At 33.5% G+C, this 13229-nt stretch overlaps 1 protein-coding gene across 3 annotated transcripts in view; it reads left to right on the top strand.

The window, feature by feature from the left end:
• Positions 1-12553, top strand: part of CCDC122 (coiled-coil domain containing 122) — a 34850-nt gene extending 22297 nt beyond the window's left edge. For all 3 annotated transcript variants that reach the window (XM_012761029.2, XM_012761031.2, XM_012761030.3), the window contains exons 4-6: positions 1085-1483; positions 2236-2352; positions 10924-12553. In XM_012761029.2, the coding sequence (XP_012616483.1) occupies positions 1085-1483; positions 2236-2352; positions 10924-11073 (666 nt within the window). In that variant the 3' untranslated portion in view covers positions 11074-12553. The remainder of the gene's footprint in view (positions 1-1084; positions 1484-2235; positions 2353-10923) is intronic.
• The last annotated feature ends 676 nt before the right edge of the window (positions 12554-13229 follow it).

Genomic DNA, 13229 nt, shown 5'->3' with positions numbered 1-13229 from the left:
GGAGGAGAAGATATACATAAAGCAAAGCCAAGACATCCCCATCTTCCCAGTTAAAGCCAACCTGTATCATCTTATAATCAGCCAACTCCCAGACATTTGAGCAAACCCAACCAAGATCAGCAGAACCACCTAGCCAACCCCAGCTGCTCCTAGTCATGTCAGTAATAAACACTTATTTGTTGTTGTATGCCACTGAGGTGTGGTTCTGGCAATAGATAACTGGTACAAGAGGGAATACATTAGGGTCTGGGGAAGGATTAATCTAGTTTTCAAACATGATGAATTTGGGATGGCCAGTGCCAGCTGGGTATAGAACTCAACAGCCACTTATATTCTGTGAATCATCAGCAGATAACATAGCTCAAGATGTGAACATAGATGAAATTATCCAAGGAGTATATATACAATGAAAAGAGGAAATTATGAAGACTGAACTCTGAGGAAAATGTATATTTGAAATAACTATTGAGATTGAGAAGGAATGCTCAGAGATATCTAAGGAGAATCAGAAAAGAGTGGTGGAATGGAAACTGGGCTTTATAAGAAGGCACTGGCTAGCAATGCCAAGTTCCACCCAGGGAGGCAAACTAGGTATCTTTATACTCATTTTACAAATGAAGAAACTGAAGATTGGATGGGGTAATTAAGTTTGTTATGCATGATCATACATGCTAGTAAATAGTAAGGGCACTAGAACCTAGATTTTTGATTCTTAACTCAGGGCTCTATCATGTTTATCATATTGTCTTTCTTGATTGTGTACTTCTGATGTCTATAACTATTAAAATGTTTATCAAATATCTTTTATATATAAATTATTAAGATAAAATGATGCAGTTTTAATATTTAGAATTAGATGAACATTAAAATATAAGAAATCTATAATTCTCAGATCCTTCTGAGATTATAAAATGATTGTGTTACTTTACTACATGTTTTCTTCCATAATGTATCAGTTTTTTAACTGATAGATATATATTTTATGTTAAGTGATTTTTCTACATGCATTATGAATCAAAACAATGACTTTCCTCTCATGTTTAATATCATGAATTAATAATGATACTATTAAAATATATTACAGAATGAACTTCTTGAGCTTGAAAAACAAATAGCAGCTGTCTATGCAGAAAATAAAGAAACAAAAAGACAAGTTTATCTTCAAGATGTTGCAATAGAGAACAGCAAACTTCAGTGTGAAAACCTGGAAACTCAAATCAAATCCTTACATTCAGAAAATGTGAAGCTTAAATTTGACATAGAAATGGCCCAAGAAGATTTTGAGGAACACAAGATAAAATATAATGCATACTATGTAAAAATAAAAGCACATAAAGATAGTTTGGGGGAGGTAGAAAGTAAATGGTCATTTATGACTGAACTCCATGAAAAACAAGATCTTGTTAAAAAACTAAAAACAATGAAAAATGAACTTGTGAAAGATCTCCAAAATCCAGGAGGGAACCGAATAACACAAGTACAGGTTTGAATTATTACTTAGCAAAATTTTCTATTACTTCTTTTTTGTAAGTACATTAAATGATAAATTCATTAAATGAATAAAAATACTCATAGCTATTCTACTACAGAATTGTTTTAACAATTTTTGAAAAGTTGGATAAGTACATGTCTTATATAACACTATCTGAAATATGCAAATACATTAAGGAAACATCCACAAATCCCCTGTGGATTTATGAAAATATATGGTCAAACAAAATCACAGTGAACAATTGATTCATTTGTTACAGAAAGTGTAATTCACAAAAATGTTGAAGCCTTAGCTTCTATGCTAATGGATCCAGACCAATTCAAATCAATTTAGTATGCTTAATGCTTTATGCAAATAATATGAATTAATAGTTACATCTTAAGCATCTATTTCTTTATGTTTGGAAGACAGTGGAAGATACAAACTTAAAATATAGATCATTTCTTGCTAGAGAATTAAAAAGTATTCTTTACACTGTTGTTGGGCAAGTGCCACCATAACTATCACTTTCCTTTATGTCTTATTTTCATTTGGTTTTTAGTTATATGTTGTCAAATCTAAGGGAGGTTTGTTTGAATAACGGTTTATTCTGTAAACACATAGAAGTAATATCCTAATCCTATTTATCAAAATTAAATTTTGATTTGGCTGGTTTTCTTAAATTGTAGAAACACTGAAAATCTTGAATTTATATTGTCTATTCCTTTTTTGACTTGTATATTTCAAATTTTATAAACATACAGGAAGACATTGCAAAGTTAAAGGATAAAATTATAGCTGTAAAAGAATCTATCATTGAAAAAACTTGTTTTCTTGAGGAAACAAAAAGGACACATGAAAAACTAAGAAAAGAAATAGAGGTAAGTCTTAATAATCTAGATTTTGTTTTATGGGACCATTTCTGAAACTTATAGTAATATTTCTGTAGTTTACTTTCAGTACTCAAAACAGCTAAAGAACAAGAAAGAACTACAAAGTTTAATAGATAAATACAAGTCATTAATAGATAAGCAGAAATAACCTCATTCAAAGATATTCAAATATGTGAATGTATTCAAACAATACAAGCACTCACTCCTATTTAAATCTGGCATAGAATTTTTCTAGCTTTCATCTGACCAACAATTAGGTATCCAATTAATGGCCAGAAAGCAGAGATTATCTAGTAAAAAAGGGATGCCCATTCCTAGACATCAGAGACTCTTCAAAATAGAGTAACAGACAATGGATATCATTGCCTGTCTTTATATATTTTGGAAGAAGGGAACTAAAGAGAAGAGAATAAAGGTAAGCTATAATTCATTGACCAAAAAGTTGGCAAAATACAAAGCATACAAACACAAAGCTTCAAATATAATGCATTAAGCAACAATCTGATTTTAGTTCAAGCCAAAAAAAAATGTGTTATTTGCCAAGTCCAAGAATTTGTAGGCAAGGGATACTGGAGCAGTTAAGTTTTCAGCAAATGATGAATGCAGTAAACTATGTTTTGTGTAACATTGTGTAAAGTTTACTGTTGCCTAAATTTTGTACAATCTGAGCTCAAAATTTAAAACGATAGGGAAAACATTGGTGCACTTTCAGACCCACTAGGGTGTCATGAACAAAGCATGTTTAACTTGGTACAATATAACATGTAGCTACACAATTAACAAATGCATTCATTTATTGAAGTCAGCAACAGAAATGATTACACAAGAAAAACCCAGAGAAGCAAAGGGGAAAAGGTAAACTAAAGGCAGGAAAAGAAGTATTCAGGTAGAAGGATTGCTGGATCATATGGTGGTCCTATTTTTAGGTTTTTGAGAAATCTCCATCCTGTTTTCCATAGTGGCTATACTAATTTACATTCATACCAACAGTGTATGAGTTCCCTTTTCTCTGTATCTTTACCAACATCTATTATTATTTGCCTTTTTAATAATAGACATTCTAACTGGGATAAGATGATATATGATTGTGGTTTTGATTTGCATTTCCTTGATAATTAGTAATGTTGAGTATTTTTTCATATACCCATTTTGAAAAATGTCTATTCTGTCCTTTGTCCACCTTTTAATGGGATTTTTCAGTGCTTTGCTGTTGAGATATTTGAGGTCCTTGTATATTCTGGGTATTAGTTCCATGTCAGATGAATATCTTGAAAATATTTTCTCTCATTCAACAGGTTGTCTCTTCACTCTGTTGTTTCCTTTGCTATGCAGAAGCCTTTTATTTTAATATAGTCCCATTTGTCTATTTTTATATTTGTTTACTATGATTTTGAGATCTTGGCTATAAAATCTTTGTGTAGACCAATGTTCTGAAATATTCCCTGTAATTTTTTCTTCTATTAGTTTTATAATTTGGGGCCTTATGTTTAAATCTAATTAATCTTGAGTTAATTTTCATATTAATATATGATGAGAGATAGGAGTCCAGTTTTATTCTTCTGCATATGGATATCCAATTTTCCCAACACCATTTATTGAAGAAGGTGTCTTTTTCCCAATGTGTGTTCTTGGCACCTTTGTCAAAAATTGGTTGGCTGTAAATAAATGGATTTATTTCTGGGTTTGCTCTTCTGTTCCATTGGTCTGGTGTGTCTGTATTTATACCAGTACAATACTGTTGTGGTTACTATAGCCCTGTAGTAAATTTTGAAGTCAGGCAGTGTGATGCCTCCAGCTTTGTTCCTTTTGCTCAGGATTGCTTGGCTATTGAGGCTTTTTTTGATTCCATACAAATTTTAGAATTTTTTAATATTTTTGTAAAAAATGACATTGGTATTTTGATAGGGATTGCATTGAATCTGTAGATTGGTTTGGGTTGCATGGTCATATTAATGATATTAATTCTTCTAGTGCATGAGTATGAGATGTCTTCTCATTTGTTTTTGTCATTTTCAATTTCTTTCATCAACATTTTGTAGTTTTCCTTGTAGAGGCTTTTCACCTGCTTGGTTAAATGTATTCCTAAGTATTTAATTTTATTATAGCTGTTGTAAATGAGATTGCCTTCTTGATTTCTTTCTCAGCTAGTTCGTTATTGGTGTATATAAATGCTAAAAATTTTGTATGTTGATTTTGTAGCCTGAAATTTTACTGAATTTGTTTATCAGATCTAAGAGGTTTTTTAGTGGCATCTTAGGGTTTTCTAGGTATAACATCATAGTATCAGCAAACAGTATCAGCAAAAAGTATCTTCTTTTTCACAGACTTAGAAAAAAACAATTCTAAACTTACTATGGAACCAAAAAAGATCCCAAATAGCCAAAGTAATCCTAAGCAAAAAGAACAAATCTGAAGGCATTATGTTATCTGACTTCAAATTATAGTATAAGGTTATAGTAACCAAAACTGCATAGAAGTAGACACATAGACCAATGGAACAGAATAAAGAACCCAGAAATAAAGCCATATAGCTACAACCAACTTATTTTGACAACGCAGGCAAAAACATACACTGTGAAAAGGATGCCCTATTTAATAAATGGTGCTGGGAAAATTGGATAGCCACATGCAAAAGAATAAAATTGGACCTCTATCTCTCACCATATACAAAATTTAAGTTAAGATGGATTAAAGATTTAAATGTAAGGCCGGGCGCGGTGGCTCACGCCTGTAATCCTAGCTCTTGGGAGGCCGAGGCGGGCGGATTGCTCAAGGTCAGGAGTTTAAAACCAGCCTGAGCAAGAGCGAGACCCCGTCTCTACTATAAATAGAAAGAAATTAATTGGCCAACTGATATATATATATAAAAAATTAGCCGGGCATGGTGGCTCATGCCTGTAGTCCCAGCTACTCGGGAGGCTGAGGCAGAAGGATCGCTCGAGCCCAGGAGTTTGAGGTTGCTGTGAGCTAGGCTGACGCCACGGCACTCACTCTAGCCTGGACAACAAAGCGAGAGTCTGTCTCAAAAAAAAAAAAAAGATTTAAATGTAAGACCTGATACCATAAAAATTCTAGAAGAAAACTTAGGAAAAACTCTTCTGGACATTGGACATTGGCCTAAGCAAAGAAGTTATGTGTAATACTCCAAAAGCAAATACAGCAACAGCAAAAATAAAGAAATGGACTTAATCAAACTAAAGTCTCTGTATAGCAAAGGAAATAATCAACAGAATAAATAGACAACTTGCGAATAGGAGAAAGTATTTGCAAACTACACATCTGACAAAGGGCTAATATCCAGAATCTACAAAGAACTCAAATCAGAAAAAAAAATAAAAATAAAAATAAAACAAACAAACAAAAAACCCCAAATAACCTCATCAAAAAGTGGATAAAGACATAAATCAATTATATTTTAAGTTGTTCTATGTAGTACCAATAAACAACTGGTAAATGAAATGAATAAAACAAAACTTTTTTCATTAACACTAAAGAACATAAAATACTTGCTAATTAATTTTATGAATAAATCTGCAAAACTTGTACAGTAAAAATATTGCTGAGAAATTAAAGACTACTAAATAAATGCAGAGATATACTATGTTTATGGTTTATAAAACTTAATATTTTTACAGAGTCAACTTTACCCCAAAGTGATCTATAGGTTCAACACTGTTCCAGGAAAATGACATTGAGTATTTTTTTTAGAAATTCACAAGCTAATTCTAAAATTTATATGATGAAAATTCAAAGGATCTAGTATAGCCTAAACAATCTTGAGAAAGAAAAAGAAAGTTGTAGGACTTATCCTACCTGATATTAAGATTTATTATAGCTATGGTTATCAAGAAAGTATAGTAATGATAAAAGAATAAATAAATAGACCAATGGTTTAGAATAGAGTTCAGAAATTAATCATATTGTGTCAATTTGACAAAGTTGTCAAGGTAATTCAATGGAGAAAATAAAGTCTTATCAATAAATGTTGCTGAAATAACTGAATGTTGTAAGGAAATGTTGTAAGGAAACAATGTTTATCTCTGCCTCACAACATACACAAAAACTCATTTGAAATTGATCATAGATCTAAATGTAAATGCTAAAATTGTAAAACCTCTAGAAGAAACCATAATAGAATATCTTTATTATGTTGGATTAGGAAATATTTCTTAGGACACAAAATGTACTAACCATAAAGGAAGAATATTGATACATTAGACTTCAAACTATGAAACTTCTATTCTTCGAAAAACACCATTAAGAAAATGAAAAGGCAAGGCAGGCATGGTGGCTTCACACCTGTGATCTTAGCACTTTGGGAAGCTGAGGCAGGAAGATTGCTTGAGGTCAGAAGTTGAAGACCAAGCTGGGTAATGATAGCATTCCACCTGTACAAAAAAAATTTTATAAAAATTAGTTGGGCATGGTGGTGCACATCTGTAGTTCCAGCTATTTGGAAGGCTTAGCCAGGAAGATTGCCTGAGCCCAGAAGTATGAGGTTGCAGTGAGCTATGATCATGCCACTGCACATTAGCCTGGACAACAGAGTGAGACCCTGTCTCAAAAACAACAAGATGAAAATATTTTCTCCCATTCTGTAGGTTGTCTATTCTCTTTAATAATTGTTTCCTCGGCTGTGCAGAAGCTTTTTAATTTGATCAGGCCCCATTTATTTTTGTTGTTGCTGTGATTGCTTTTGGGGTCTTTTTCATAAATTCTTTGTCTAGGCCAGTGTCTGTAAGAGTTTTTCCAACATTTTCTTCTAGAATTCTTATGGTTTCATGCCTTTGTTTAAGTCTGTCATCCATCATGAGTTGATTTTTGTGAGAGATGAGAGTGCAGTTAGAATGTGTGAAGAACTCGAGCAAATCAGCAAGAAAAAAATCAAACAACCCCATTAAAAAGTGTGCAAAAGATATGAACAGAAATCTTTCAGAAGAACATAGACCAACAAACATGACCAACAAACATGAAAAAATGCTTAACATCTCTAATCATCAGGGAAATGCAAATCAAAACCACAGTGAGATATCACTTAATTCCATCCAGAATGGCTTTTATCAAAAAGTCCCAAAACAAGGCCAGGCGTGGTGGCTCATGCCTGTAATCCTAGCACTCTGGGAGGCCGAGGTGGGTGGATTGCTTGAGGTCAGGAGTTCGAAACGAGCCTGAGCAAGAGTGAGAACCCGTCTCTACTATAAATAGAAAGAAATTAATTGGCCAACTAATATACATAGAAAAAATAAGCCGGGCATGGTGGTGCATGCCTGTAGTCCCAGGTACTCGGGAGGCTGAGGCAGCAGAATTGCTTGAGCCCAGGAGTTTGAGGTTGCTGTGAGGTAGGCTGAGCCCATGGCACTCACTCTAGCCTGGGCAACAATGCAAGACTTTGTCTCAAAAAAAGAAAAAAAAAAAAAGAAAAGAAAATAGTCCCAAAACAACAAATGTTGGCATAGATGTGGAGAGATAGGAGCACTCATCCACTGCTGGTGGGACTGAAAACTAATGCAACCTCTATGGAAAGGAGTATGGAGATACTTCAAAGGACTAAACACAGAACTACCATTTGATCCAGCAATCCCACTACTGGGTATTTACCCAAAGGAAAAAAAGACATTCTATAAAAACAAAAAATCCACCTGCACTTAAATGTTTATTGCAGCACAATTCACATTTGCAAAAATGTGGAAACAACCTAAGTGCCCATCAGTACATGAGTGGATTAATAAAATGTGGTATATGTATACCATGGAGTACTACTCAGCCATAAAAAGTGGTGAACTAATACCTCTTTTATTAATTTGGATAGAACTGGAGACTGACCATTCTTCTAAGTGAAGTGTCACAAGAATGGCAAAACAAACACCACATGTACTCACCATTAAATTGGAGCTAATCGATCAATACTTATGTGCACTTATGGAAATAATATTCATTGAAATCAAGCAGATGAAGGGGAGGAGGGAATTGGTAAATTCACACCTATTGGGTACAATGCACAGTATCTGGGGGAGCAGCACCTTATAACTTTGATGCAAAGTACAGAAGCAATTTATGTAACCAAAACGTTTGTACCCTCATAATATTTGGACATAACAACAACAAATGAATGAAAAGGCACAATCACAGGAGGAGTAAAAATATTTTCAAGACACACATACACACACACAAACACACACAAAAAACTTGTATCCGGAACTTATATGTGAAGAACTCTTAACCACTCAATAGTAAAAGACATACAGCCATTTTTTAAAATGGGCAAAGTATTTGACCGTTTCTCACAAAAGAAGACACAGGATGGCCAATAAGCACGTGAAAAGATACTCAACACTCTCAAAACTGCAATGAGAAACCATTCACACCTTTTAATCTTAGAATGATTAACGTTTCAATGAATGATAATATTGATGTTGAACAACTGAAATGATCATGTATTGTTGGGGAGATAATAAAATGGTGCAATTGTTTGGAAACTGGTTTGGCAGTTTCTTAAAAAGTTAGCATACACCTACACTGTATCTCAACAATTTCTCTCCTAGATGTTCACTCAAGAAAATGAAAACATATGCCTTTAAAAAATTTGTATATGAATTCTCATAGCAGCTTTATTCTTAATAGCCTTGAAATAGAAACATCCCAAATGTACCTGAAAAGGAGAATGGATAAACAAATTGTGGTATATTTATTTAATGGAATACTACATGTACTACATACAAATAGGTATCTTTTCCATCCCTATTATTCTATCATTTAATTAGTTCATTTAAAATTAGGCACTTTACTATACTGAGATACCACTTCACATCCATGAGGATGGCCATAACCAAAAAGACAAATAATAACTATTTTCCAGGGTGTGAAGTTGGAACCCTCACACATTTCTTAGGGGAATACAAAATAATACAGTCATTCTGGAAAACAGTCTGGCATTCCTCAAATGGTTGGTTATATATAGAGTTACCATATGACCCAGTAATTCTATTCCTAGGTATATGCCCAAGAGAAGTGAAAACATATATCCACACAAAAATTTGCACATGAATATTGTTGGCAGCATTATTCATAATAGCCCAAAATGGAATCAATTCAAATGTCCATAAATTGCTGAACTGAATAAATAATGTGGTATATCATACAATGGGCTATTACTATTTGGCAATAAAAAGTAATGAAGTTCTGATACTAGATACACCATGGATGACCCTTAAAAACATTACGTTAAGTGAAAGAAACCAGTCAAAAAAGACCACTTATTATATGATTTCATTTATATGAAATGTCCAGAATAGGCAAATGTATATAAAGAGAAAGATTAGTGGTTTTCTACTGCTAAGGGTAGGGGTGGGGGAATGGAGCGTGACTACTAATGGGTAGTAGATGATGAAAATGTTTTAAAATTGATTGTGGTGATGGTTGCACAACTCTGTGAATATACTAAAAACAATTGAGTAGTATACTTTGAAGGATGGATTCATATACTATGTGAATTATATATCTCAATAAAGCTGTTTAAAAACTTTTTGAATGTTCTATGTATAGCCAATACTAGATATCAGAAATTTTGACTTATTTACTTTCTTGTGGCCTGACACCAAGACCCTTGCACATTCAACTGTACTTCATTGCCTTCCAGTGTATCATTGTCTGGCTCAGCATAAAGGGTGATTTATTAATAGTTAATCGGAGGGAAATGAACTACATGATCTCCTGGATCTTTTAGATCTATGGATCTGTGTGGATACCAGAAATGGGAAATGGAAGCATTTGTCTAAACTGATGTTGAAAGAAAAACTTTAGACAAATTAAATTTAACAGGGCCTAACTGAACAAAGGATTCAAGAATTTGGCAGCCTTCAGAACCAGCAGAGGTTAGAGAGCTCTGCTCTACAGCGTGGGCAGACAGCATTTATGGGCAGAGAATGGAAGTGAGGTATAGAAACAGCTTGATTGGTTACAGCTCAGTATTGCCTTATTTGAATGGGTCTGATCGGTTAGCTGTCTGTGATTGATTGAAGCTTAGCTGTTTGCTGTGATTGGCGGAGACACAGCTATCTGACAGAAAAGTATACTCCTAAGGTCGGTTTTCAGTTAGTTTAAATACTAAATTAGGTTGCAGTTCCTTACATAGGGACTCAAAGCACAGAATCCCTCAGGCCAAATTTAGTTTAACACTGGTAACTGCTCTGACAAGTAACAGGTACTCCATCATGGATGCTTGGGTTCAAATCCCAAACACATCATTTGCTATCTATGAAAACTTGGTCAAATTACTAAAACTCTTTGATCTTTGGTTTTCTGACACAAAAATGAGGATAATAATATACCCATATTATAAGGAGTTATGAGATTTTAATTATATGTAGAAAGCTCTCAGCATAGCATCTAACATATAAGTGTTGAGTAAATACTTATATAATTACTGTTTATTTTTATTATTATTATTTACAGTGAATAGATTCTAAGTGCTTTCCTTTTTAGAGTAGTCAAAATATCCTTTATAACTGTTTACTATTTATACTTCACAAGCCCTATTGATGTGTGCTCCTCTTTTAATAGGTACAACATAAGAGATATGATGCAATTCTTAAGCGTTTGCGTTGTCAAGTGAACAAACTTCAGTCACATAGAAGACAATGGCAATGGAACATTCAGCAACTGGAAAACACTGCAGCTGAACTAAGAAAACGCACTGGAATGCAAGAATAACATTGCCATTGGGCAATGTGAAACATAGACCATGCCAACAAAAATTGTGGGACAGAGTGTTGAGAAAATCTTTTTTGTTCTTAATAACAAGCATCCACCATCAGAAGCCTGTCTTAATGACAGATACATTTTTTCTTAATGAGTCATCCATCTTAAAGTGCCTTCCAACTCTACAATTGATAGCAGTATGTAGACGATAGGAATGCTTGCAGTAGGCTAGTGAAAGAGACTATGAATATTTTGAGTGTGTAAGATGTATTATAGTCATGAGTGCATGTTTATAACTATGTTGCATTCACTGACCTATGACGTAAAAATTTAGAAGAAAAGAAACACTTGGATTTTCAATGATTTAAATTGTTAAGGTATTTAAAAATGTTTGTTTCAAACTTTTTATTAGAACTTATTTTATTTATGACTGCCTTCACAGTAGCCCATAAATATTGATATTTACAATGATGATTTTATTTATTCAATGCTTCAGATATTCTACTCAGTTTTCTCTTCTATCCAGAAGGCAGCAATCATTTTTCTTTGTTATTAAATGACATATTTTAGAGTCTTCCAATACATAAAATTTTGTTCACTTTTCTGTGTATAAATTATTTATTCCTATTGTTACTAAAGTTATAATATCATGTAAGATAAACTCTTAAGAGTGTTAATTATTGTAGATTAAATTTTTTTTTTCTCATTGGAAGGTAAATGCTGTGTCTGTGGCAATAAATCAAATGTTTCTTCTCCCTTTCGAGAAAAAGTGCCCCCTTTCATGGCTCCATTGAGTCAAATACTTATAAACAAAACCAAAATATTAAAGATATGGTTTTAAATATGCACTTACAGGATAAAGTGATTTCAAACAACATCAAAAAGATATTTCAAATCCATTTTCTCCTCACCTTTCTATGTGCATGAGATTTGGTAAGAGTATAGCAGATATAAAACCTGATATTAATAATCTTATTATGTCTAATGTTAATAGTTTTATTATGGCTTATCGTGGCTTACTATGGCTAACACTTCAAATGGTTTATCCTATAACATGATCAGCTTTGGTCTATGACTCAGAAAAATAGCTACAAATGAAAATGTTTAAACCTATCAATTATGGGGAGTATCCACTATGCCTAGCTGAAGACGAAGCTGAACCAAATGCTGATTATAAATACATTTTGATGTAACCTCAGTATTAAAAAGGTTTTCTTGTAGTTACACTTTATCATTCTATTTATAGCTTATAAAAGAAAAATTCTAGCTTTCTAAACTCTTTAATTTTATAATGGGATTCAAAATATTTATACATGGTAACACCTTGAGTTATATTTTTTTGTTTTTCAATTAAGATATAAAGAAAATAAGTTTAATCTGCTTAAGGTAATGTGCCCTGTTTGTGAAGGTAATTTTTAATGTAGTTTTCTAAAATATCCTCACTTATAATACACGTGCCTTTAAAATTTTTTGATAATTAAAAAATTATTTGAAAGAGAAACATTTTTTTTCCTTGTACTTTCTAATCTTGAAAACTATTTCAGGCAATAGAGGCTTTCAGATTAATTAAGAAGAACTAAATCTTGAAGCATCTCCAGCCTAATGGCTTAGTGAGTAAATTGTTTTGTCATCAGGGGCAAAGCCTAGTCCACCTGTCATTCTCTGACCTCACTGGCCTCTGCAGAGATGTAATGCATTCTTGTGGCAAGCATTATGTTCGATGCTGTACCTGCAGTTGTTTTGTCTAGTCTCTTGTCCAATCACAAGACATCCTCTAGTCCTATCTGTATGCTGGACATGTTTTGTTTTTTGGGACCTGTTATTCTATCCATGCATTCTTTCTCACTCTCTGCTCTCTGGTATAAACTGAGTTCTCAGCACTTTGAACAGCTCAGCAAAAATTTTCTTTCTCAAAATACCCAGTCTTCTGCAAAGGAAAGCAAAGCTATGATGTCAAGAATGTTGTTTCTACCATAGACTTTTTAAAACAGCCTAATACGAAGCTCAAAGCTAACAAATCACTTCTTAATTCTCAGCAGTATCTGGCCTGCTAGGTGCTGTTACCAAAATCTGCGGTCCCTAACCCCCTGGGCCACAGACCGGTACCAAGCTGTGCATCACCTCCTTAGCTCTGTCCTCACCTCCCACCACCTCCCCATTCTTGGAAA

This window comes from Microcebus murinus, chromosome 13 (genome assembly GCF_040939455.1).
Source record: "Microcebus murinus isolate Inina chromosome 13, M.murinus_Inina_mat1.0, whole genome shotgun sequence".
NCBI classification, from domain to species: Eukaryota; Metazoa; Chordata; class Mammalia; order Primates; family Cheirogaleidae; genus Microcebus; species Microcebus murinus.
Note: the sequence above shows the minus strand (reverse complement) of the source record. Positions and strands in the feature narration are given on the sequence as shown.